General features: G+C 33.5%; 2 protein-coding genes across 2 annotated transcripts in view; one reads left to right on the top strand and one right to left on the bottom strand.

The window, feature by feature from the left end:
* The window catches only part of DIP-epsilon (Dpr-interacting protein epsilon), a 791,100-nt gene that overhangs the window by 476,811 nt on the left and 287,010 nt on the right, over positions 1-27,279 (bottom strand). The gene's annotated exons all lie outside the window — the stretch shown is intronic.
* LOC141392597 (thioester-containing protein 1 allele R1-like) lies at positions 9,824-21,293 on the top strand. The gene is given in 12 exon segments (XM_073965529.1): positions 9,824-10,013; positions 10,531-11,193; positions 11,255-12,013; positions 12,076-12,271; positions 12,273-12,341; positions 18,032-18,320; positions 18,392-18,560; positions 18,628-18,809; positions 18,872-19,410; positions 19,472-20,380; positions 20,681-20,968; positions 21,033-21,293. Coding segments are annotated over 12 exon segments (4,383 nt in total). The 5' UTR covers positions 9,824-9,936; the 3' UTR covers positions 21,276-21,293.

Raw genomic sequence — 27,279 nt, 5'->3', positions numbered from 1 at the left:
TTTAAATAATATGTATGTTAAAAAAAGATTTTATTATAGAACAATTTTAAAAAATCATTAGATTTATTTAAGAAAATTATTCAACATTTGAAGATTATATTTTTTTTTCAAAAAAAATTTTAGACTTTATTTTTTAAAGATTCTTTAAATCTAAATATTTGAAAGAATATTTTTGAAAAATAAAACATCGTGGAATTATCAGACAATATTTTTGAAAAAAAAATCGAAAAATAGAGCAATTTTAGGGATATTTAAAAAAAATTGATTAGGGATAATTAAATATTTTTTAATTTCACCAATTTTTTTAAACATCATGTATTTTTGAGAATACTTTTCAATAGAATTATTTAAAAAAAATCTTAGGCTTATAATTAAAAAAAAAAACAAAAATACTTTCCATCAATCGTGGTTTTTAATAAAAAAAATTGTCCTTCAATAATGGATTCTTAAAGGAAGATTCTTCAAAAAATGTAAAAAAATCTTATGCTTATAATTAAAAAAAATACTTTCCATCAATAATTAGGGTCCTTTCACAATTTTATGTGGAACAACTTTCCGACAATGGATAGACTCCTACTGCCTCCCACTATAGCTTAAATTACACACAAATGTTGGGGCAGAGATACTTCCTTTTGCAGATGAAAGCCCTTGGTGTGTGTATGTTAAAAACCCCGAAGAACAGATGCGCCGTGAGTCGAACTTCCGTGTTATGGCGTGATGAAGTTTTTGCAAGAGACCCTGTAAGCCATCATGAATTAGCATTATATCTTTGTTTGTTGTTTTTGTAGAGCACTTAAGCAACAGAGAACAAAGATACAACGCTAATTCTCACGCCATAACGCGGAAGTTCGACTCACGGCGGATCTGTCCTTCGGGGTTCATAATATACTCAACAAGGCCTTTCTTCCCCAAGAAGAATTTTCCGTGCCCCAGACTTTCACCTCCATGTTGTTGCACAGTGTTATCTAATCTAATCTAAAAAAATGTGTTCAGCTAGGTGAAAGGTACCACCTACGGGGCTATATCAAAGAGTCAACTTATCTTTAAATTTTTAAGCGGAAAAGCTGCAGGGAACTTCAAGAGTCAAATTGAGGGTAGTTTCATCAAAACAATGTAGACCCTCAAAAATGGGCCCATGTTGAAGAATTTTAGTGAAGAAATTTCGTGACCACTGAAAATTCCCGAAAATCGGGGGGATATACCAAAACATGGACCTTTATTGACGATGTTTCGTTGGAGATGTTTTATGACCACTGAGAATTTCAAATGTCAAATTACAGCTATTTCGGTTAAAAACTGTAGCTAAAATTCTCAAAATACCGAAATTGGGAGGTACCGTTATATGGGGGCTATACCAAAACATGGACCTATGTTGACGATGTTTGGTGGAGATGTTTCATGACCACTAAGAACCTCGAATGGCAAATTACAGCTAGTTCGGTTAAATATTGTAACTAAAATGCTCAAAATACCCAAAATCGGGAGGTACGGTTATAAGGGGGCCATACCAAAACATGGACCTATGTTGACGATGTTTGGTGGAGATGTTTCATGACCATTGAGAACCTCAAATGTCAAATTGCAGATAGTTACGGTTACAAATTGTTAAAGTTCGGTTAAAAACTGTAGCTAAAATTCTCAAATACCGAAAATTGGGAGGTACCGTTATAAGGGGGCTATACCAAAACATGGACCTATGTTGACGATGTTTGGTGGAGATGTTTCATGACCACTGAGAACCTCAAATGTCAAATTGCAGATAGTTCTGTTACAAATTGTGGCTAAAATTCTCAAAATACCGAAAATCGGAAGGCACGGTTTATAAGGGGGGCCATACCAAAACATGGACCTATATTGACGATGTTTGGTGGAGATGTTTCATGTCCACTGAGAACCTCAAATGTCAAATTGCAGATAGTTCGGTTACAAATTGTGGCTAAATTCTCAAAATACCGAAAATCGGGAGGTACCGTTATATGGGGGCTATACCAAAACATGGACCTATGTTGATGATGTTTGGTGGAGATATTTCATGATCACTGAGAACCTCAAATGGCAAATTACAGCTAGTTCGGTTAAAAACTGTAGCTAAAATTCTCAAAATACCGAAAATTAGGAGGTACCGTTATAAGGGGGCTATACCAAAACATGGACCTATGTTGACGATGTTTGGTTAAGATATTTCATGACCACTGAGAACCTCAAATGTCAAATTACAGCTAGTTCGGTTAAAAATTGTAGCTAAAATTCTCAAAATACCGAACATCGGGAGGTACCGATATATGGGAGCTATACCAAAACATGGACCTATGTTGACGATGTTTGTGGAGATGTTTCATGTCCACTGAGAACCTCAAATGTCAAATTGCAGATAGTTCGGTTACAAATTGTGGCTAAAATTCTCAAAATACCGAAAATCGGGAGACACGGTTATAAGGGGGGCCATACCAAAACATGGACCTATGCCCATATCCTTTGGGATATAAGTTGGTTGATTACTTGGAACCCTAAGTGTCAAATTATAGCTAATTCGGTCTGCAAATGTGGCGAAGAACGTCACAATACCTCAAATCCGGAGGTACCGTTATATGGGGGCTATACCACAGAGTGGACCGATATAGCCCATCTTCGAACTTGACCTGCCTATGGAAAAAGACCCTCGGGTGCAAAATTTCAGCACTCTATCTTAATTATTGCGGACGCTAGAGTGATTACAACAGACGGACAGACGGACGGACAGACGGACATGGCTAGATCGTCTGAGAATTTTATCCTGATCAAGAATATATATACTTTATAGGGTCGCAAATGATTAGTTCGATGTGTTACAAACGGAATGACAAACTTAATATATATAATATAATGGAGGGTATAAAAATTGTCCTTCAATAATGGATTCTTAAAGGAATGTTTCTTCAAAAAAATTTTAAGATCAGAAATTTGTCATTAAATTTTTTAATTTTTCACTTTTGATTGCTTGAGTGGAGTATTCCCCATTGGCTCAACTTCATTTATTACCCTCTATTACAGAGAGTAATGTTTTTCAAAACGAACTGACAGTGTTGCAAAATTTTACTGATCGCTACCAATATCATGATTTCATCCCGGCGAAGGGAATTATCAATTGGCTTCTCAGTTTTTGAAATGATGCCGTTTTAGCGAAAAACCGAAACTTTTAAAATGTTCTTAAAGATTTTTCTTTCAAAAATTTTCTATTATGGATTTTGTAAAAAAATATTTTTTTTAAATGTTTTTCAAAAAAAGGTGTGAAGAAATTGTAAATATTTTTAAGAACATTTTTTTTAAATTTTGAAAACATGTGGATTTTTTAAAGAATATATTTTTAAAAAAGTTTTATAAAATCAAGGATTAGTTAGAGAATATATTTTAAAAAAAATTTTATTGATTTTAAAGAACATTTTTAAAATATCTAAAAAAGGGATCTTTTTAAAAAAATTTAATCGCGGAATTTTTTTATTTGTTGCGTATTTAAAGAATATTTTTCAATAGAGTTTTGTAAAAAAAATTAAAAAAAGTGGATACTTTAAAGAACATTTTTTCAGAAATTGTGGGTTTCTTATGACAATTATCTATCAATCGTAGATTTTTTTAAAGAATATTAAAAAAAAAACAGCTTTTTCATATTAATATAAAGTTTTCCCTAATTCGCGGTTTTTTTCTTTTGAAGATTATTACAAAAGAAAAAATAAATAAATAAAAAATTTTGGATTTTTTAAGAATATTAAATTGATTAGTTAATTAAAATTGTTGATTTTTAAAGAATATTAAAAAATAAAATTCGGGGATTTTTAAAAATATTAAAAATTAAAAATCTTGGATTTAAATTTTTTTAGCTAAAAATCGTGGATATTTGGAGAATTCTTTTTTAAAAAATTGTGGATTTTTTAAGAATATATTTTTAAAAATTTGTGGATTTTTAAAGAATATGTTTATCACAAATTGATGATTTAAAGCAATGTTTCTTAAAAAATTTTTTAATCAAAAATTGTCCTTAAATTTTTTAAATTTTTTTAATTTTTTAAAGATTTTTCTAACAAATGTTTCTACCATGGATTTTGCAAAACAAATATTTTTTTTTTTAATTTTGGGAAGAAATTGTGCATATTTTTTAAAATATTTCTTTAAATATTAAAAAATCGTGGATTTTTTAAAGAATATATTTTTAAAAAAGTTTTGTAAAAACACGGATATGTTAGAGAATATATTTTTTAAAAAAATTTGTTGATTTTAAAGAACATTTTTAAAATATTTAAAAAAGGAATTTTTAATTTTTTTCTTTTTTCAATCGCAGGTTTTTTATATTTGGCTTATTTGAAGAATATTATTCAATAGAGTTTTCTAAAAAATTTAAAAAATGGTGGATTCTTTAATGAATATTTTTTTCAGAAATTTTGGGTTTCTTATGAATAATTATCTATCAATCGTGGATTTTTTAAAGAATATTTAAAAACCGACTTTTCATATTAATATGAAGTTATCCATAATTCGCGGGTTTTTTGAAGATTATTACAAAAAATATAAAATATTAAAAAAATTAAATTGTGGATTTTAAAAGAACATTAAAAACTTAAAAATTGTGGATTTTAAAGAATCTTTTTTAAATTTAAAAATTGTGGATTTTTAAAGAATAGTTTTTCTTTTTTAATTTAAAACTCGCGGATTTTTAAAGTATATTAATAAAACTAAAGATCTTGGAATTTTAAAAAATTAAAAAAAAAAAAAATAAAATTCCTGGATTTTTAAAGAACATTAAAAAATATAAATCCAGAATTTTTGAATAATATTAAAAATTAAGAATCGTGGTTTTTTAAAACATATTTTATATTTAAAAATCGTGGATTTTTGAAGAATTCTTTTTTAAAAAATTGTGTATTTTTTTAAGAATAAATTTTTAAGAAATATTGTATTTTTTAAGAAAACATTTTTAAAAAATTGTGAATTTTTTGAATATTTTGTGAATATTTTTCTCACAAATTGAGGATTTTTTAGAGAATTGTCCTTCAAATAGGATTTTAATGGAATGTTTCTTCAAAAATTTTGTAAAAAAATGGTGGATTCTTTAAAGAATAATTTTTCAGATTGTGGGTTTGTGGGTTTCTTATGAAAAATTATCTATCAATCGTGGATTTTTTAAAGAATATTAAAATAACTGACTTTTTAATTAATATAAAGTTTTCCATAGTTCGAGGGTTTTTTGAAGATTATTACAAAAAAATGTGAATTTTTAAAGAATATTAAAAAAATTAAAAATCGTGGATTTTTAAAGAATATTTAAAAGAACATTTAAAAAATTAAAAATTGTGGATTTTTAAAGAATCTTTTTTTAATTAAAAATCGTGAATTTTAAAAGAATAGTTTTTCTTTTTATACCCTCAGCATTTACGCTAACGAGGGTATATACGCTTTCATACGGGCAAATTGTGACTCATCGAAATAATGGTTTTAGACCCCAAGTATGTTTGGAGGAAATGTGTTTCAGACAATTTGGAGTCGATTTACAATGTCCGTCCGTCTGTCTGTCTGGCTGGCTAGTGCGCACGATAACTCACGAACGGATAAACCGATTTAGTCCAAAGTTTGGTCTTCGTAATATTTTGTCCAAACTTAGTTTAAGTTCGAAGATGGGCCATACCGGTCCCCTCCTTCCGGCACCTCCCCCACAAAAGTTCGGAAATGTTCGGAGAATGTGTGCGCACGATAACTCTTGAAGGAAGAACAACTATGTTCCATACTTTGCACATTGTAAAATTTCTACAAGACTTAGATAAGGTTGCAATATGGACTCAATCGGTCCACTCCTTCGGGTACCTCCCACATAAAATTTCGGAAAAGTTCAGTTTAGGATCTGCTCTCGAATCGCTTTGATTTTTATTGCAGCAACTATTCACTGCCCCTCATACGACGGTACACGTTTCACCAGGGGCAAGTCCATACTTCCTGAGAAAATAGCCTGGAAGATACAATGAATATTTATTTCATTTCACACGATAACTCTTGATGGGAATGACCGATTTGGTCCATACTTTACACATCCTAGAATATCTACAAGATATAGATCAGGTTCGAATATGGACTAGATATGTCCACTCCTTCGGGTACCTCCCATACAAAATTTTGCATAAATTCACTTTAAAACCTGCTCTCGAATCAGTTTGATTTTTGTTGAAGCGATTTGCATTCGCTGCCTCAATTACGGCAGTAAAAGTTTTTTCAGGGGCAAGTCCATACATCTTGAGAAAACAGCTCGAAAGTTGGAAAAAGAGAGCTCGAACCGAATACTCCTTTCGTCCACACTTTGGATATCGTAATATTTCTTCGAATATTAGATGAAATTCGAAGGTGGAAGGAGTGGACCTTCCGATACCTCCCCCCCCCCCCCCAAAAGTTCAAAATATTTGCTAAAATGGTACTCTATCATCTATCAATATCCCTGCAACTGTTTGCGCTTTAATCCTATCCATATTGTTTTGAAAACGCCTCTAAATACGTAATTTTTTTTTTGGAAAAAAAGCATTTTAATCCACACAGGCTGAGGGCATTTCTCAGTCGACAATGCCGACTGATACTTTTTTACTTGCTTTAATAAATATATGTCTCCCAATCCTGGATTAAAAAAAAAAAAATAAAATTTTTGGTTTTTAATGAGATCTTTTTTCCAATTTTTTATACCCTCCACCATAGTATGGAGGGTATATTAAGTTTGTCATTCCGTTTGTAACACATCGAACTAATCATTTGCGACCCTATAGAGTATATATATTCTTGATCAGGATAAAATTCTAAGACGATCTAGCCATGTCCGTCTGTCCGTCTGTTGTAATCACTCTAGCGTCCGCAATAATTGAGATAGAGTGCTGAAATTTTGCACCCGAGGGTCTTTTTTTCCATAGGCAGGTCAAGTTCGAAGATGGGCTATATCGGTCCACTCTGTGGTATAGCCCCCATATAACGGTACCTCCGGATTTGAGGTATTTTGACGTTTTTCGCCACATTTGCAGACCGAATTAGCTATAATTTGGCACTTAGTGTTCCAAGTGATCAACAAACTTATATCCCAAAGGATATGGGCATAGGTCCATGTTTTGGTATAGTCCCCATATAACGGTACCTCCCGATTTTCGGTATTTTGAGAATTTTAGCCACAATTTTAAACCGAACTATCTGCAATTTGACATTTGAGGTTCTCAGTGGTCATGAAACATCTCCACGAAACATCGTCAACATAGGTCCATGTTTTGGTATAGCCCCCATATATCGGTACCTCCCGATTTTCGGTATTTTGAGAATTTTAGCTACAAATTTAACCGAACTAGCTGTAATTTGCCATTTGAGGTTCTCAGTGGTCATGAAATATCTCCACCAAACATCATCAACATAGGTCCATGTTTTGGTATAGCCCCCATATAACGGTACCTCCCGATTTTCGGTATTTTGAGAATTTTAGCCACAATTTGTAACCGAACTATCTGCAATTTGACATTTGAGGTTCTCAGTGGTCATGAAACATCTCCACCAAACATCGTCAACATAGGTCCATGTTTTGGTATGGCCCCCCTATAACCGTGCCTCCCGATTTTCGGTATTTTTAGCATTTTAGTTACAATATTTAACCGAACTAGCCGTAATTTGCCATTTGAGGTTCTCAGTGGTCATGAAACATCTCCACCAAACATCGTCAACATAGGTCCATGTTTTGGTATAGCCCCCTTATAACGGTACCTCCCAATTTTCGGTATTTTGAGAATTTTAGCTACAGTTTTTAACCGAACTTTAACAATTTGTAACCGAACTATCTGCAATTTGACATTTGAGGTTCTCAGTGGTCATGAAACATCTCCACCAAACATCGTCAACATAGGTCCATGTTTTGGTATGGCCCCCTTATAACCGTACCTCCCGATTTTGGGTATTTTGAGCATTTTAGTTACAATATTTAACCGAACTAGCTGTAATTTGCCATTTGAGGTTCTCAGTGGTCATGAAACATCTCCACCAAACATCGTCAACATAGGTCCATGTTTTGGTATAGCCCCCATATAGCGGTATCTCCCGATTTTCGGTATTTTGAGCATTTTAGCTACAGTTTTTAACCGAAATAGCTGTAATGATCGGTATTTTGAGAATTTTAGCTACAATTTTGTCTATTCAAAAATAATCGTCAATATACATAGGTCCATGTTTTGGTATTTCCCCCCGATTTTCCGGAATTTTCAGTGGTCACGAAATTTCTTCACTAAAATTCTTCAACATGGGTCCATTTTTGAGCGTCTACATTGTTTTGATGAAACTACCCTCAATTTGACTCTTGAAGTTCCCTGCAGCTTTTCCGCTTAAAAATTTAAAGATAAGTTGACTCTTTGATATAGCCCCGTAGGTGGTACCTTTCACCTAGCTGAACACATTTTTTTAGATTAGATTAGATAACACTGTGCAACAAAATGGAGGTGAAAGTCTGGGACACGGAAAATTCCTCTTGGGGAAGAAAGGCCTTGTTGAGTATATTATGAACCCCGAAGGACAGATCCGCAGTGAGTCGAACTTCCGCGTTATGGCGTGAGAATTAGCGTTGTATCTTTGTTCACTGTTGCTTAAGTGCTCTACAAAAACAACAAACACAAATATAATGCTAATTCATGATGGCTTACAGGGTCTCTTGCAAAAACTGCATCCCGCCATAACGCGGAAGTTCGACTCACGGCGCATCTGTCCTTGGGGGTTTTTAACATACACACACCAAGGGCTTTCATCTCCAAAAGGAATTATCTCTGCCCCAACATTTGTGTTCACAGTGTAATTTAAGCAATAGTGGGAGGCAGTAGGAGTCTATCCATTGTCGAAAAGTTGTTCCACCTAAAATTGTGAAAGGACCCTAATTATTCCATTTTAATTAAGACTATTTTATGGTGGAGGGTATAAAAAGTTCGGCCCGGCCGAACTTAACGACTTTTTACTTGTTTATTTTAAAAGTCGTGAATTTTTTAAGGAATTTTTTAAAAACATATCTTTTTTATTAAAATAGAATAATTTTTCAAAAACCATGAAATGTTATTTCAAAAAATTTTTGATTCTTAAAGAATATTCTTTCATTTATTCTATTTTATTTATTTAAATATTTATTACAATTAAAAAATATAATAAACTTATAGCTAAAAGCACTAGCGTTTGCAGCTATCAGCTTATTCTTTCAAAAATCGCGGATTTTTTTAAAGAATTAATTAAAAACAATTCTGGATTTTTTTAAAGTATTTTTTCTTAATTCGTGGATTATTTAAAGAATTCGTGGATTAAACTTTTTCTAAAAATCGCGGATTGTTTAAACTATACCTCCAAGAAGAAGACGAATATTTGCCATCAGTTTTGAATTGCTTAAAGAATTGTCTATTGTTCAAAAATTGTGCATTTTTTAAAGAATTTTTATACCAAAATTGTAAATGTTTTGAATAATTTTGTTTTCGAAAATCGTAATTTTTTTACATTTAATAAATATAAGTCTATTTATCGTAGAATTAAAAAAATCATGTTTTTTTAAAAACGATTTTTCCAAAACCGTGGATTTTTTAAATATATGTTATAAATAAATTTTCCAAAACTTGTGGCTTAAACACGCATCACAGAGACCCGCAATTAAATGTCTACAGAGATTTACATAAACTATGTCATGTGGTAGATAACGCCGGCCTCATAAGACAAATTTTCTAAATGGTACTCTCTAAATTCACTAACCAAACTGATAAGGAAATGAAGACAATACATAAAAGCTCAGCACACGAGGATTCTAATCACTATACGTGTGGCGGTTAAAGCGACAAGATCTAGATCAAGTTCTCCCCAAGGGAGATTTATTAGAAATAAAATATTTTTTTCGAACATACATTAACTTTAAAGTGGAAAAGGACGAAACAAATCGTCACAGACATGAAACGTCAACGCTGTTCTACGTTATGTCTCCTGTTGGCCTTAATGCAAATATTTGCATATTGCCGGGCAGAAGGGTAAGTTCCCTCTATTGCTTGTACTTGATTAGCATTCAATCATGGTAGATATAGCTTTAATACGACTGAAGTGGAATGAAATGAATGGCTCAAGGACCAAAACTCAATATTCAAAGTTCATCTAGAAGAGCTCCATCTCTGATTTCAAGCTCAAGAAGAAACATGTTAAGCTTAACTTCAGCCCAACAGTGTCTTATTGGGCGTAGTAGTATTACTTTCTACGATAAACCAAAAATCCACAACAAAACCTTGACCCCCTCCGCTCCATCAGTTTATTTTCCTTTTAGAATTTTTCATGGACAATATTGTAGAATTATCAGAACGTTTAAGTCACTTCAAATCAAACTAGCGGCGAAAAGGAGGGGTCTTAAGGTCACATTTTTGCAATGCATATTTTCATTGCCACTCAAAATTTGCCACGAGTCTAGATAATTAACCCAGAAACAAGTATTGCACAACGATAACCTTGACCCGACATTTATATTTTTTTCTTCTTTTTTTTTCTTTCTTCTTCCAGCAAATACACCGTTATCGCTCCCGGCACCATTCACTCCAATGACAAATATACTGCCGCCGTGGCTGTCCACAAAATTGACAAGCCATGCCAAATTAAAGTTGGCATTACCGGACCCTCATTCAATGAATCAAAAACTGTGGAGCTTAAAAATGCCGAAATAAAAGAAGTTGATTTTATGGTTCCCACTTTGGCTGAGGGCAAATATAATCTCACGGCTGAGGGTATCGACTGTTTGGAGAATTTCAAAAATTCCACAAAATTGCACGTCGCTAAAATCGAAACTCACGTTCGCCTGCAAACCGATAAGGGTTTATATAAACCCGGCGATATTATCAATTATCGTGTTCTGTTCCTGGACAAAGATTTAAAACCCACTGTGGCCGCAGAGAATACTGTGATTTACTTTGAAGATGGCAAACGTAATCGCATTAAGGAAATGCAACATTTCGAAGTGGTGAGTGGTGTCCATACGGGACAATTTAAGATTTCTGAATTCCCGGTTATGGGCCATTGGCGTTTGGGTGTTTCCAGCAAGGGCCACTATGAAGAGTCTGTGTCCTTCGAGGTCCAGAAATATGTATTGCCCAAATATATCGTCAATGCTGAGGCCACCGATAAGGTTTCGGTAAGGGATGGCGATATGCAGGTTGTTGTAAGGGCCAAGTAAGCAGAAATTTATCTTCAAAAGTTTAATGAAGAAATTAATAATTGTCTTCTTTTCTAGCTACACCTATGGCAAGCCATTAAATGGCAAGGCCACCATTATCCTTACCTTGGGTCCCTACGATTTTGGACACACTGCCGATGGCAAAAAGAAGCAACCTCCCAGCATTATTCGCACCGCAGACATGATCCAAGGCAAGGCCAAAATTGATTTGAATGTCAAGGAATTGGAAGCCTATCTGCATGGCAAAAAATATTCCACCTCTGCCAGTATTGTGGCCACAGTGGAAGAGCAATTTACTGGTGTGAAAATCAACACCACCACCAGTACCGACATTTATCCCTACCGTTATGCCATGCAATGTGTCAACTTCTTTGAGTGCAATTTCTTTAAGGCGGATGAAGAAAAGGACATCATGATGAAAATAAACTATGTCGATGGTTCCCATCTGAAGGATACCAAGACTCCAGTGGAATTGGTCTACACCGAGGTATTGGAAAAGTATTCTATTTTTCAACCACCTCGCGGATCAGTTGAGGAGGTGACCACCACAATGACACCACCAATTGCTAAAAATCGCAGCTACTCCTTCAAGGGTTTCATGAATGAAACCGGTTTTGTTAACTTCAAGGTCAAGTTATCCGATTTGGAAGAATATAAAGGCTATAGCCATCATTATAAAATTGAGGTTTTTTATCGTGATGAACAACGTGATCTCGGCATCTGTCATCAACATCGAGAGCCAAAAAAGGTTGAAACCCCAGTAGACGATAAACCGAAGCAGTGGTTGAAGCTTGAGGATAGAAATTACAATGATCGGTAAGATTTGAAATTCCCAAAATTTACACATAAATCTAATGTGAATTTTCCTCCCTTTCCAGACCCAAGCTGTTCCAGGTAGAACATTTTACCGTTAACTCCAGCAAGCCCATGTCTTATTTGGATTACAACGTTATTGCCCGTGGTAATATTGTCAAATCGGTCCACATTGAATTACCCGATATGCCCAAGATCTATAACATAACCTTGACTCCAGAATTGGTTTACGCTCCACGCTTCTCAATTTATGTTTACTATGGTTGATGAGCATGGTGAATATCATTACACGGAGGATACCTTTTATATCGATTATGAATTGCAAAATAAGGTAAGTTCAAACATCTTCTATTGGTAGAAGATCATGAGTAAGCTATTGTCTCTTTCTCGTTTCACAAAATCCCCTTTAAAAATATTCTTCAACAATCCAAGATTTGTTGGCCGGATAGCCGTCAGAAAATATTCTTTAAAAACCCATGATTTTTGAAAAAAATATTCTTTTAAAAAATCCACATTTTTTTAAAAAATTTTATCTAAAAAAAGCCACGATTTTTGGATTAAAAAATCCATTTTTTTCAAAAAATAATATATATATATAATTGTTCCGCAAACATCCCAGACGGGACAAGGGAGACTTCTCGCATATCAATGAGTGCACACCGATTCGTATTAGCTCAATGATATGGAACCTACTGTTTGTCGCCGAGTCCGAACGGCGTGTCTTACGACACTACTTTATAGAGAAGTTTTACATGGCTGAAATACTCAGGAAATGTCGCCAACATTACTGAGGGGTATTTTGCCACCGTTGAAAATGTTGATGTTGTCTGGCCTGGGAATCGAACCCACGACCTTCTGCGTGCAAAGCGGGTGTGCATACCATTGCACTACGGTGGCACCCTAAAAACTACACGATTTTTGAAAAAATATCCTTTAAAAAATCCACGATTTTTGTATTTTTTTTTTAAATTTGTTTGAAAAAATATCCTTCAAAAAATTCACGATTTAAAAAAAAAAAATTCTTTAAAAATCCACGTTTTTTGAAAAAATATTCTTTAAGAAATCCACGATTTTTGAAAAAAAAAAATCATTCAAAAATCCCCGATTTTTGAAAAAAATAATCTTTAAACGTCCTCGAAAAATATTATATAAAAAAACCACGACTTTCAAAAAAATATTATTAAAAAAAAGACACGATTTTTGAAAAAATATTATTTAAAAAATCCACGATTTTTGAAAAAAATATTATTTAAAAAATCCACGATTTTTGAAAAAAATATTATTTAAAAAATCCACGATTTTTGAAAAAAATATTATTTAAAAAATCCACGATTTTTGAAAAAAATATTATTTAAAAAATCCACGATTTTTGAAAAAATATTATTTAAAAAATCCACGATTTTTGAAAAAAATATTATTTAAAAAATCCACGATTTTTGAAAAAATATTATTTAAAAAATCCACGATTTTTGAAAAAATATTATTTAAAAAAATCCACGATTTTTGAAAAGATATTATTTAAAAAATCCACGATTTTTGAAAAAATATTCTTAAAGAAATTCACGATTTTTGATAAAAATATTCTTTAAGAAATTCACGATTTTTGAAAAAATATTCTTTAAAACATACACGATTTAAAAAAAAAATCTTTAAAAAATTCAAGATTTTGCAAAAATATACTTTAAAAAATTCACGTTTTTTGAAAAAAATCGGTAAAAAATCCAGGTTTTTTGAAAAAAAAAATTATTAAAAAATGCACGATTTAAAAAAAATTTCTTTAAAAATCCAAGATTTTTGAAAAAAAAAACAATCCTTACAAAATCCACTCTTTTTGAAAAAATATTTTTTAAAAAAATTCACGATTTATGAAAAAATATTCTTCAAAAAATCCACGATTTACAAAAAAAAAATATTTAAAAATTCCACGATATTTAAAAAAATAAAAATTTACGATTTTTGAAAAAAAATTCTTTAAAAAATCAACGATTTTTAAAAAAAACATTTTTTAAAAAATTCACGAATTTTGAAAAAAATATTCTTTAAAAAATTCACGATTTTTAAAAAAAATATTCTTTAAAAAATCCAAGATTTTTGAAAAAAAAAATATTCTTTGAAAAATCCAAGATTTTTAAAAATTAATTTGTAAGAAATTCAAGATTTTTGAAAAAATATTCTTTAAAAAAATCCAGAATTTTTGAAAAAATATTCTTTAAAAAAATCATGATTTTTGAAAAAATATTCTTTAAAAAGTCCACGGTTTTTGTAAAAATATTCTTTAAGAAATCCACGATTTTTGAAAAAATATTATTTAAAAACTCCACGATTATTGAAAAAATATTATTTAAAAAAAAAACACGATTGTTGAAAAAAAATTCTTTAAAAAGTCTATGATTTAAAAAAAATATTCTTTAAAAAATCCACGATTTTTGAAAAAATATTCTTTTTAAAATCCTCGATTTTTGCAAAAAAAAATTCTTTAAAAAATCCAAGATTTTTGAAAAAATATTCTTTTTAAAATCCTCGATTTTTGCAAAAAAAAATCTTTAAAAAATCCAAGATTTTTAAAAAAATATTCTTTAAAAATCCACGATTTAAAAAAAATATTCATTCACGATTTTTGAAAAAAAATATTCTTAAAAAATCCAAAATTTTTGAATAAACATTCTTTAAAAATTCACGATTTAAAAAAAAAAATTCTTTAAAAAATCCAAGATTCTTGAAAAAATATTCTTTAAAAAAATCATTAAAAAGTCAACGATTATTGAAAAAAAAATTCCTTAAAAAGTCCACGATTTTAAAAATAAAAAATCTCTAAAAAGTCCACGGTTTTTGAAAAACATTCTTTAAAAAATCCATGATTATTGAAAAAATATTCTTTAAAAAATCTATGATTTCTAAAAAAAAATTCTTTAAGAAATTCACGATGTTTGGAAAATTATCCTTTAAAAAATCCACATTTTTTGCATGTTTTCAAATTTTTTTGAAAAAATATCCTTCAAAAAATTCACGATTTTTGAAAAAAATATTCTTTAAAAAAAAAAATAAAATGTCAGTGCGTTTTGCAAACATTTTTCTCTGCAAAGAGGAAATTGATGAAGTTAAGCCAATGGGGGAATACTCCAGACTTAAGCAATCTTTAAAAAAAATATTCTTTAAAAATCCATGATTTTTGAAAATATTTTCTTTAAAAAATCCACGATTTTTGAAAAAATATTCTTTAAGAAATTCACGATTTTTTAAAAAAATATATTCTTTAAAACATACACGATTTAAACAAAAAATCTTTAAAAAATTCAAGATTTTGAAAAAATATACTTTAAAAAATTCACGTTTTTTGAAAAAAAAAATCGGTAAAAAATCCAGGTTTTTTGAAAAAAAAAATTCATTAAAAAATGCACGATTTAAAAAAAAAAATTCTTAAAAATCCAAGATTTTTGAAAAAAAACTATCTTTACAAAATCCACTCTTTTTGAAAAAATATTTTTTAAAAAAATTCACGATTTATGAAAAAATATTCTTCAAAAAATCCACGATTTACAAAAAAAAAATATTTAAAAATTCCACGATTTTTAAAAAAATAAAAATTCACGATTTTTGAAAAAAAAATTCTTTAAAAAATCAACGATTTAAAAAAAAAAATCACGAATTTTGAAAAAAATATTCTTTAAAAAATTCACGATTTTAAAAAAAAATATTTTCTTTAAAAAATCCAAGATTTTTGAAAAAAAAATATTCTTTAAGAAGTCCAAGATTTTTAAAAAAAATCGGTAAAAAATCCAGGTTTTTTGAAAAAAAAAATCATTAAAAAATTCACGATTTAAAAAAATTTCTTTAAAAATCCAAGTTTTTGAAAAAAAAAAAACAAACCTTACAAAATTAATTTGTAAGAAATTCACGATTTTTGAAAAAATATTCTTTAAAAAATACAGAATTTTTGAAAAAATATTCTTTAAAAAAATCACGATTTTTGAAAAAATTTTCTTTAAAAAGTCCACGGTTTTTTGTAAAAATATACTTTAAGAAATCCACGATTTTTAAAAAAATATTCTTTAAAAATCCACGATTTAAAAAAAAAATATTCTATAAAAATCCACGATTTTTTTAAAAAAATATTCTTTAAAAATCCATGATTTTTGAAAAAAAAAAAATTTAAAAATCCACGATTTTTTTAAGAAAAATCTTTAAAAAGTACACGATTTTTGTAAAAATATTGATTAAGAAATCCACGATTTTTGAAAAAAAAAATACTATTTAAAAAATCCAACATTTTTAAAAAATAATTTTTTGGGAAATTCACAATTTTTTGCAAAAATATTCTTAAAAAAATCCAGGATTTTTGAAAAAAAATTGCTTTAAAAAAAATCACGATTTTTGAAAAATGTCCCCTTAATCAATAGATGTCTAATTAAAATGGTATTTTATCAATAGAATTCCCTTTAAAGGGGTCTTTTGTCAATAGAAGTCCCCTTTAAAAGGGTCTTCTGCCAATAGAAGCCCCCTTAATGGAGTCTTCTATCAATATAAATCTAATTTAAAGGTGTATTTTATCAACAGAATTCCCTTTAAAAGGGTCTTTTGTCCCTAATGGGGTCTTCTATCAATAGAAGTTCCCTTAATGGAGTCTTCTATCATTAGAATTCACCTTAGAGGGGTCTTCTGCCAATAGAAGTCCCCACAATGAGGTCTTCTATAAATGTCCTTCCCTTTAAATTGGTCTTTTGTCTATAGAAGTCCCCTTAATGCGGTCTTCTATCAATAGAAGTCCCCTTAATGGGGTCTTCTGTCAACAGAAGCTCCCCCTTTTAATAGATGTTCCCTTTAGAGGGTGGGGTCTCTTTCAATATAAGTCTCCTTAATAGAGTCTTCAATCAATTTCCTTTTGAAGGAGTCTTCCTTTTCCTTTTGAAGGAGTCTTCTATCAATGGAATTCCTTTTAAAGTTGTCTTCTGTCAATAGAAGTCCCCTTAATGGGGTATTCTTTCAATAGAAGTTCTATAGAATTCCCTTTAAAGTGGTCTTCTGTCAATAGAAGCCCCCTTAATGGGGGATTCTGTTAATAGAAGTTCCCTTTAAAGCGGTCTTCTATCAATAGAATCCCTTTTAAAAGAGCCTTCTATCAATAGAATTCCCCTTAAAGTGGTCTTCTGTCAATAGAAGCCCCCTTAATGGGGTCTGCTGTCAATAGAAGTCCCCGTAAAAGGGTCTTCTATCAATAGAAGTCCCCGTAAAAGAGTCTTCTATCAATAGAAGTCCCCGTAAAAGGGTCTTCTATCAATAGAAGTCCCCGTACCCTTAAAGGGGTCTTCTATCAATAGAAGTCCCCTTAATGGGGTCTTCTATCAATAGAAGTCCCCTTAAAGGAGTCTAATTTCAATAGACGTCTTTTAAAGTTGGACTTCTATTAACAGAAGTCCCCATTAGTCAGATTTCTATCAATAGAAGTCCCAATAAGGAGTCTTCCTTAATTTGTAACAATAGAGGTCCCCTTAAAAGGGTCTTTTTCAATAGAAGTCCCCTTAAAAGGGTCTTTTATCAATAGAATTCCTCTAAAAGGAGTCTTCTATTATAGATGACCCTTCATTGAAAATCCCCATAAAGGTGCCTTCTATCAATAGACCCCTTAAGGTGGACTTCTGTCAATAGAAGTCCCTTTAAAGGGGTCTTCTATCAATAGAATTCCATATAAGGGGGTCTTCTGTCATTAGAAATGGCTTTAAAGAAGTTATCTTTGAGCGGTAATTCTATCCGTAGAAGTCTCCGTATAGGGGTCTCTCATAGAAAAAGTGCCCTTAAAGGGGGATTTCCTACAAGCAGAAGTCGCCTTAAAAGGCCGCAAAGGGGACTTCTATCTATAGAAGTATTTTTAAAAAAATATTCTACCCATAAAAATCCTCAGCAATAGAGGCCTCTTATCTTATGAATTTCCAAAAGCGGTCTTATCTTAAAGGGCTCTTCTAAGGTACCTTAATCCCAATCCAGTTTTTTTTCCTATTTGACCATTTCTTTCCTCCCTCTTCCCAGATCAACATTACCGCCGCTGAACAAGTTAAGCCTGGCCAGGAAGTTGCCCTGAAAATCAAAACTGCCCCTAATTCCTTTGTTGGTCTTATGGCTGTGGATCAGAGTGCATTACTCTTGAGATCGAACAATGATCTTCGTGCCCACGAATTCAGTTGGGCCATTGGATCTTATACTACTCGTACACCCGACCAGGGAGGATATTCATATTATCCTGGTACCATTGCTGGATGTATTACCCTAACCAATGCTGATTACTTCTACAATTGGACAACACCGGAATATATGACAAGTAAGTTCTCACACCCTACAATAGTTTCAAATACGTTTTCTACATTTAAGGTATGTTCTTTTTTAATTTAGTAATGCCACATTCTGGGTTGGAACTATCCGGCTTTCAAGGTTCGCTAAATCGCGGACCAATTTCTGAACTTTGTAATGTTTTGGAATCGGATGAGGTTTTTGGTGGTATTGAGACGATACAAGTTCGCAAAGATTTTGCTGAAACCTGGATATTTGATAATATTGAAAGGTAGGTGGTGCCGTTTAGTTCTTAGAATGGAGATAAAGAAAATTATTTTTCTTTGTTTTATTTGCAGCACCGGAGATAAGGAAGAATTCAGCTGGTCCAAAAAGATACCCGATACCATTACCTCTTGGATGTTGACCGGTTTTGCCATGAACAGTGAAAAGGGTTTGGCTGTCACTTCGGATAAAACCAAGATTACCACCTTCCAGCCATTCTTTATTTCCATACGTCTTCCCTATTCCGTTAAGAGAGGTAGGTGGTTGGAGAAAAGAAGCAGAAGTGAAATGATTGAAATAATATATTTTTTTCTTCAGGTGAGGTCATCAACATCCCCGCCTTGGTGTTCAATTATCTTGACAAGACCTTGGATGTTGAAGTCACCCTGGACAATATGGATAATGAATTTGAATTTACCGAAGTCACTAATGAGGTAATTGGTGATCAAAGGCGCACCAAAATGGTAAAAGTACCTGCCATGGGTGCTGCCGGTGTCTCCTTTATTATACGCCCCAAGGTTTTGGGTAATGTCATGTTGAAATATACCGCTGTTTCTGCGGTGGCCGGTGATGCTGTCCACAAGTCCATGAAGGTTGTGCCCGAAGGTGTTACCAAGTATGGCAATCGTGCCTATTTTGTCAATCTGAACAAGGATTCGGAAATGAAATCTTCCTTTGAGTTGGAACTGCCAACTGAAATGATACCCGATTCTCAACATGTTGAAGTGGGTGTGGTGGGTGACATATTGGGCCCCGTGGTAAATAATTTGGATAATTTGGTGCGCCTACCCACTGCATGTGGAGAGCAGACCATGTCTACCATGTTACCCAATTATTTGGTTATGAAATATTTGGAGGTAAGTTCTGGGCGGAATTTTTTTTTTTAAATTGAAAATTAATCTGTTGTGGCTATTTTAGATCACCAAACGTTTGACACCCACTATGGAAACCAAATTGCGTTACAACATGGAAAATGGTTATCAACGCATGTTGAACTATCGCCACACTGATGGTTCCTTCAGCTCTTTTGGACCCCGCAAAATTGGTGATCATCCTATCAATGGCTCTACCTGGTTAACTGCCTATGTTACACGCTCCTTGCTGCAAATGGAGGAATACATTAAAATCGATCCCAAAATAATTGAAAACTCTTTTGAATATTTGATCAAACAGCAAGCCAACAATGGTTCCTTTACCGAAAAGTCTCAGGGATTCTTTTACATGTCCCAAGCCAATCATGTTTCCTTGACAAGCAGTGTTTTGTTGGCCCTCTTGGAAAATAAATCTTATGCTGAGAAATATTCCGGAGAAATACAAAAGGCCTTGGACTTTATTAGTGAAAATTCCGATAAATCTGAATCTCTGCATGCCCAAGCCATTGCCGCCTATACCCTCAATAAGGCCCAACATGCCAAGGCCTCAGAGAAATTGGAAAAATTAAATGCTTTGATGAAAACCGATGGTGATCGTAAATGGTGGTCGTATACGGATAGACCTTTGTCACATAGATGGTGGTGGCATGTTTATAGCCGTGATGTGGAAATTAGCTCTTATGCCTTGATGACTCTATTGAATCAACCCTCTCCCAATATGGATGAAATCTTGCCCATTATTAGATGGCTTATTGCTCAACGTAATAGCTATGGTGGTTTCTCTTCTACCCAAGACACCGTTGTGGGTCTACAGGCCTTGATACAATTTGCCAAATTGTCAGATTATCAACCAGCCAATATGGTTGTGGATATTACCTCAAAGGGTGGTGCCATGGAAAAACAGGAAACGATTCACTTGAACGAAGAAAATGATATTCTATATCAAATTGTTGAGGTGAGTTGTAATTTCCAAGATGAACCAATTATTGGATAGTATTGGAGCGTATTAGTGTTGACAACACTTATACGCTTCAGTAGTTTCAAAATGAAGCAATCATTTTGTAATATTGGAGCGTATATGTGTTGACAACACTTATACGCTACCTTACCTTTAAAAATGTGAGCATGATCTTCTCACTTCTGAGTTCTTTCCTGAAATACTTTTGACATATGATAAAAATGCCTAAATTGACTTTTTTATATTCTAAAATTTCTCATAATTTAATTTAATTCATCTTTCAATCGACCTTTATAGATGCCCGATAAAATCAAATCCATTGATTTCACAGCCAAGGGTACCGGAACTGCCATGGTCCAAGTGGCCTATCAATACAACATTCTCGAAAAGGAACAACCCAGTTTTACCATAACCAGCGAAAAACACAAGACTGCACAAAAATCATGGTTGATTATGGATGTATGTGTTGAATATACCGGTGAGGGTGAAGCCTCTAATATGGCTGTTTTGGAAATCAACACACCCTCAGGTTATGTTGTGGAGGACGAAAGCTTGGCTACCATTAAGGAGGTGAAGAGAGTTAGTGTAAGTATTGAGGTATAAGAATTTTTAAATATTTTTTTAAACTAAAATTATTTTTTATTTACAGAATGTTGAACTGAAAAATGCCAACTCTCTGCTCGTAATCTATTTCGATCATTTGTACAAGGGTCAAAAGACCTGCGTACTCTACGAAGCCATACGCGCTCATGCTGTTGCTATGCAAAAACCTGCTGTCATTATGGTCTACGACTACTACGATTCGACTAGGAAGGCTACCGATTTTTATGAAATCGAAACGAAACTCTGTGATATCTGTGAGGGAGAAGAGGAATGTGCTAAATGCAAGTAAGAAAGGCATTCCACAGGATATGTCTTCGAAAAACCGCTCTAAGACATTAAAAAATAAAGCCAAATTCTATTTAAATTTAATTCTCTAACTTTGTTTACATTTCAATAAAAAAAATAACTTTAATAAAAAAATATTTTTCTAATTTAATTATTTTTGCTTAATAAATATCAATATTTTAGTTGGTGGTAAAATTTGAGATGCTGCAGAATTTGTATTATAGTTAAAAGCAAAATTTTGGTATACATACTTTAAGTGTTATAAGGACGGAACCTGCCTTAAGAATTTCTCTCTTAAAATATTTTCTTCAACATACCTGGAACGAAAGAGAAAAAAAGATAATTCAATGTAATCTCCTTAGGTCATAGAGCTCGATTAATTAAATTAATTAAAATCTTACAAATAATGGCCTGGCAAAAACTTAAAGATAATTATTTTAAATATTTATTGAATAGAGTGAATTAGATAAGGTAAGGATTGGTAGATGAGCTAATGCTGATTCGGAAAATAATAGAGTTATACAGAAGAATGCTATGAAGGAGAAAGATAAGATAAATTTAAGCATGACTGTGTTACGTAAGTCCACTTAACGTGGATACTCAAAACAAGTAAAAAAGTCGTTAAGTTCGAACTTTTTATACCCTCCACAATAAAATAGTCTTAATTAAAATGGAATAATTAGGGTCCTTTCACAATTATAGGTGGAACAACTTTTCGATAATATATAGACTCCTAATGCCACCCACTATTGGAGATGAAAGCCCTTGGTGTGTGTATATTAAAAACCCCGAAGGACAGATGCGCCTTGAGTCGAACTTCCGCGTTATGAGTGATGAAGTTTTTGCAAGAGACCGTGTAAGCCATCCTGAATAAGTATTATATCTTTGTTTGTTGTTTTTATAGAGCACTTAAGCAACAGTGAACAAAGATATAACGCTAATTCCTGATGGCCCACAGGGTCTCTAACAAAAATTTCATCACGCCATAACGCGGAAGTTGGACTCACGGGGGATCTGTGCTTCGGGGTTCATAATATACTCACCAAGGCCTTTCTTCCCCAAGAGAAATTTTCCGTGCCCCAGACTTTCACCTCCACTTCGTTGCACAGTGTTATCTAATCTAATCTAAAAAAATGTGTTCAGCTAGGTGAAAGGTACCACCTACGGGTGGCGGAAAAGTTTTATAGCTGCAGGGAACTTCAAGAGTCAAATTGAGGGTAGTTTCATCAAAACAATGTAGACCCTCAAAAATGGACCCATGTTGACGAATTTTAGTGCAGAAATTTCGTGACCACTGAAAATTCCCGAAAATCGAGAGCTACAGTTATATGGGGGGATATACCAAAACATGGACCTATATTGACGATTATTTTTGAATAGACAAATTGTAGCTAAAATTCTCAAAATACCGATCATTACAGCTAGTTCGGTTAAAAATTGCAGCTAAAATTCTCAAAATACCGAAAATCGATAGATACTGTTATATGAGGGCTATACCAAAACATGGACCTATGTTGACGATGTTTCGTTGGAGATGTTTTATGACCACTGAGAACTTCAAATGTCAAATTACAGCTATTTCGGTTAAAAACTGTAGCTTAAATTCTCAAAATACCGAAAATCGGGAGGTACTGTTATAAGGGGGCCATACCAAAACATGGACCTATGTTGACGATGTTTGGTGAAGATGTTTCATGACCACTGAGAACCTCAAATGGCAAATTACAGCTAGTTCGGTTAAATATTGTAACTAAAATGCTCAAAATACCGAAAATCGGGAGGTACGGTTATAAGGGGGCCATACCAAAACATGGGACCTATGTTGACGATGTTTGGTGGAGATGTTTCATGACCACTGAGAACCTCAAATGTCAAATTGCAGATAGTTCGGTTAAAAATTGTAGCTAAAATTCTCAAAATACCGAAAATCGGGAGGTGCCGTTATATGGGGACTATACTAAAACATGGACCTATGTTGACGATGCTTAGTGGAGATATTTCATGACCACTGAGAACCTCAAATGGCAAATTACAGCTAGTTCGGTTAAAAATTGTAGCTAAAATTCTCAAAATACCGAAAATCGGGAGGTACGGTTATAAGGGGGCCATACCAAAACATGGACCTATGTTGACGATGTTTCGTGGAGATATTTCATGACCACTGAGAACCTCAAATGTCAAATTGCAGATAGTTCGGTTAAAAATTGTGGCTAAAATTCTCAAAATACCGAAAATCGGGAGGTGCCGTTATATGGGGACTATACCAAAACATGGACCTATGCCCATATTCTTTGGGATATAAGTTTGTTGATCACTAGGAACCCTAAGAGCCAAATTATAGCTAATTCGGTCTGCAAATGTGGCGAAGAACGTCAAAATACCTCAAATCCGGAGGTACCGTTATATGGGGGCTATACCAAAGAGTGGACCGATATAGCCCATCTTCGAACTTGACCAGCCTATGGAAAAAGACCCTCGGGTGCAAAATTTCAGCACTCTATCTCAATTATTGCGGACGCTAGAGTGATTACAACAGACAGACAGACGGACAGACGGACGGACAGATGGACATGGCTAGATCGTCTTAGAATTTTATCCTGATCAAGAATATATATACTTTATAGGGTCGCAAATGATTAGTTCGATGTGTTACAAACGGAATGACAAACTTAATATACCCTCCATACTATGGTGGAGGGTATAAAAATATTTTCTTAAATATCGGGGTAACGTAGGTGATGGAAGATACCAAGGAACGGTCCTGACCGGCTTTAACATGGCAAAGCCCAGGATTTATCTTGGTCCATCTTTCATCTCAAGTCGACACTGACCTCCCCATGGTGTCACCTGGGGAACTGCCTTTAACACCCGTTAAAGGTAGTGAGCTAACATGTGCCGCGCGTTCACTCATAAGAACGTTAAACACTTGGGTTTGGGTGTCGGGTTAGTAACCCTTCCCTAGAAAAAATAGCCTACAATGAAAAAACGAAAGAAAAGAATAACAAACCGCTCTAAAGTTGACGAACCCCGCAAACGTTTTAAGGACCATGATCTGCGAATCTGTTCGCACTCTTTATAGAGAAGGTGCAGTTTACGCATTGGCAAATCAAAGAACAAGAAATCAAATTGATCACGTTGTGATAAGATGGAAGACGTGCATCAAGCGTGTTGGATGTACGATCGTTCCGAGGTGCAAACATAGTCTCGGACTACCACCTTGTTGCAGCAAAGGTACGTACCAGATTAAACGTAGCAAACAAAGTGCGAACCGAAACAACACGAAAGTTGGACATCGGTAAGATGCAATCACAATAGATAGCCACAGCATATTCCACTCAACTGGCCCAACTGCTTAATCAAAGCACTCCTCGTCCAGATAACATATCAAGACAAAGGCAAAACATTGCCCACTTCATGCAAACAGTCGCAAAATCAGTACTTGGATACCAGAGACCTCCACCAAGGAATCCATGGTATGACCAGGAGTGTCGTGCTGCTAGCGAAGAGAAAAATGCGGCATATAGGGCTACTCTACAATCGGTAGCAACGCGTAGCGCACGAGAGAGGTATCGGGAGAAAAGGAGAGAGAAGAAACGTCTTTTCTGCAGGAAAAAGAGAGAGAGATGGAAAAGCGGGAGTGTGAACAAATCGAGATGTACAGGAGACAGAATGAAGTCCGAAAATTCTACCAAAGTGTGAAACATCAAACTGATGGCTTTGGAACTGGCACATCCTCCTGTAAAGACCAGCAAGGTAATCTGGTAACTGATGCAGGTAGGGTGCTAAGGATATGGAAAGAGCAGATCCAATCCCAGAAGATGGTATTGAATGTATACCACCCGGCCAAGATGAGGTAAAGACAGCAATAAACCGCCTGGAGAATAATAAGGCAGCAGGAGCCAATGGCCTACCAGCCGAGCTGTTTAAAACCGGAGGCGACACGTTGATAAGGTGTATGCATCAGCTAGTGAGCTCCATCTGGCAGAAAGAACGCGTACCCGACGATTGGAACCTGAGCATCCTGTGTCCCGTCCATAAGAAAGGAGATAAGACTTTATGCTCCAACTATAGGGGCATAAGTCTTCTCCCTATCGCCTACAAAATAGTGTCAGGGATATTGTGCGAACGACTAAAGCCCATGGTCAATGAAATAATTGGACCATACCAATGCGCCTTTCGACCTAGCAAGTCCACCATTGACCAGATATTTACCCTGCGGCAAATCCTAGAGAAGACCCAAGAGATGCAGATCGACACATACCACCTCTGTCGGCAAAGCCTACAGATTTTGTACTGTCCGTCCGTCTGTCTGTCTGGCTAGCTGGTGCGCACGATAACTCTCGAACGGATGAACCGATTTTGTGAAAATTTTGGCGTGGTAATATTCTGTCCTAACCTAGTTTAAGTTCGAAAATGGGTTATATCGGTCCACTCCTTCTAGTACCTCCGCCACAAAAGTTCGAAAAGGCTCGAAAAGTTTGAGTGCACGATAATTCCGTACTTTTGGTCCATACTTTGCACATCGTGAAATTTCTACCAGACTTAGATGAGGTTCTAGTATGGACCCAATCGGTCCACTCTTTCGGGTACCTCCCACAAAAGGTTTCGGGAAAGTTCAGTTTAGGACATGCCCTCGAATCGCTTTGATTTTTGTTGTAACAACTGGTATTCACTGCCCACCATACGACGGTTCAAGTTTCATTAGGGGTAAGGCCATACTTCCTGAGAAAATATCCTGAAAGTTGCCAAAAAAACCCCTATGACACGGTGTGTAGAGGATGATAACTCTCGAACGGATCAGCCGATTTGGTCCAAACTTGGCTTTCGTAATAGTTTGTAAAACCATAGTTTAAGTTCGAAGATAAGCGACATCGGTCCACTCTTTCAGGTACCTCCAAAGTTCAAAAATTTTGGGAAAATTGTTCGCACTCTTGAAGGGAGTGACCGATTTCGTTCATACTTGACACATCCTAATATATCTACCAGATATAGATCAGGTTATGGACTATGAATATGGACTATATTTGCCCACTGCTTCGGGTACCTATCACACAAAATTTCTGATAAGTTCACTTTAAGAACTGCTCTCGAATCACTTTGATTGTTGTCGAAGCAACTTGCATTCGCTACTTCAATTACAACGGTAAAAGTTTATTCAGGGGCAAGTCCATACTTCTTGAGAAAACAACCCGAAAGGTGGTCATATTTTTTCCAAACTTAGTTTCCGTTCGAAGATGGGCAATACCGGCCACCGAATTAAAGAATTTTTTTCTAAAATAGTTGATTTTTTTAAAGATTTTTTTTTAAAAATTTTGGATTTTTTGAACATATTTTTTTTTAAAATCGTGCAATTTTTAAAGATTTTTTTTTTAAATTCGTGGATTTTTTTAAAGAAGTTTTTAATAAAATCGTTCTTTGAAAAACATTTTTTCACAAATCCTGGATTTTTTTAAAGAATTTTAGTTTCAAAAATCGTGAATTTTTAAAAGATTTTTTTAAAGTATATTTTTTCACAGATCGTGGATTTTTTAAAGATTATTTTTTAGAAATCGTGAATTTTTTAAAGAATATTTCTTAGAAAACGTGGATTTTTTAAGGAATATTTTTTTTAGAAATCGTGGATTTTTTACTGAATATTTTTTTTAGAAATCGTGGATTTTTTAAAGAATTTTTTTAGAAATCGTGGATTTTTTAAAGAATGTTTTTTCAAAAATCGTGAATTTCTTAAGGAATATTTTCTCAAAGATCGTGAATTTTTTAAAGAATATTTTCTTAGAAATCGTGGATTTTTTAAAGAACTTTTTTTCAAAAATCGTGAATTTCTTAAGGAATATTTTCTCAAAGATCGTGAATTTTTTAAAGAATATTTTCTTAGAAAACGTGAATTTTTTAAAGAACATTTTTTAGAGATCGTGGATTTTTTAAAGAATATTTTTTCAAAGATCGTGAATTTTTTACAGAATATTGTTTCAAAGATCATCGATTTTTTAAAGAATATTTTTTTAGAA

This window comes from Musca autumnalis, unplaced genomic scaffold (assembly GCF_047663935.1).
Source record: "Musca autumnalis isolate F117 unplaced genomic scaffold, ASM4766393v1 scaffold_2, whole genome shotgun sequence".
NCBI classification, from domain to species: domain Eukaryota; kingdom Metazoa; phylum Arthropoda; class Insecta; order Diptera; family Muscidae; genus Musca; species Musca autumnalis.
The sequence above is the reverse complement of the archived record's forward strand: the minus strand, read 5'-3'. Positions and strand labels throughout refer to the sequence as shown.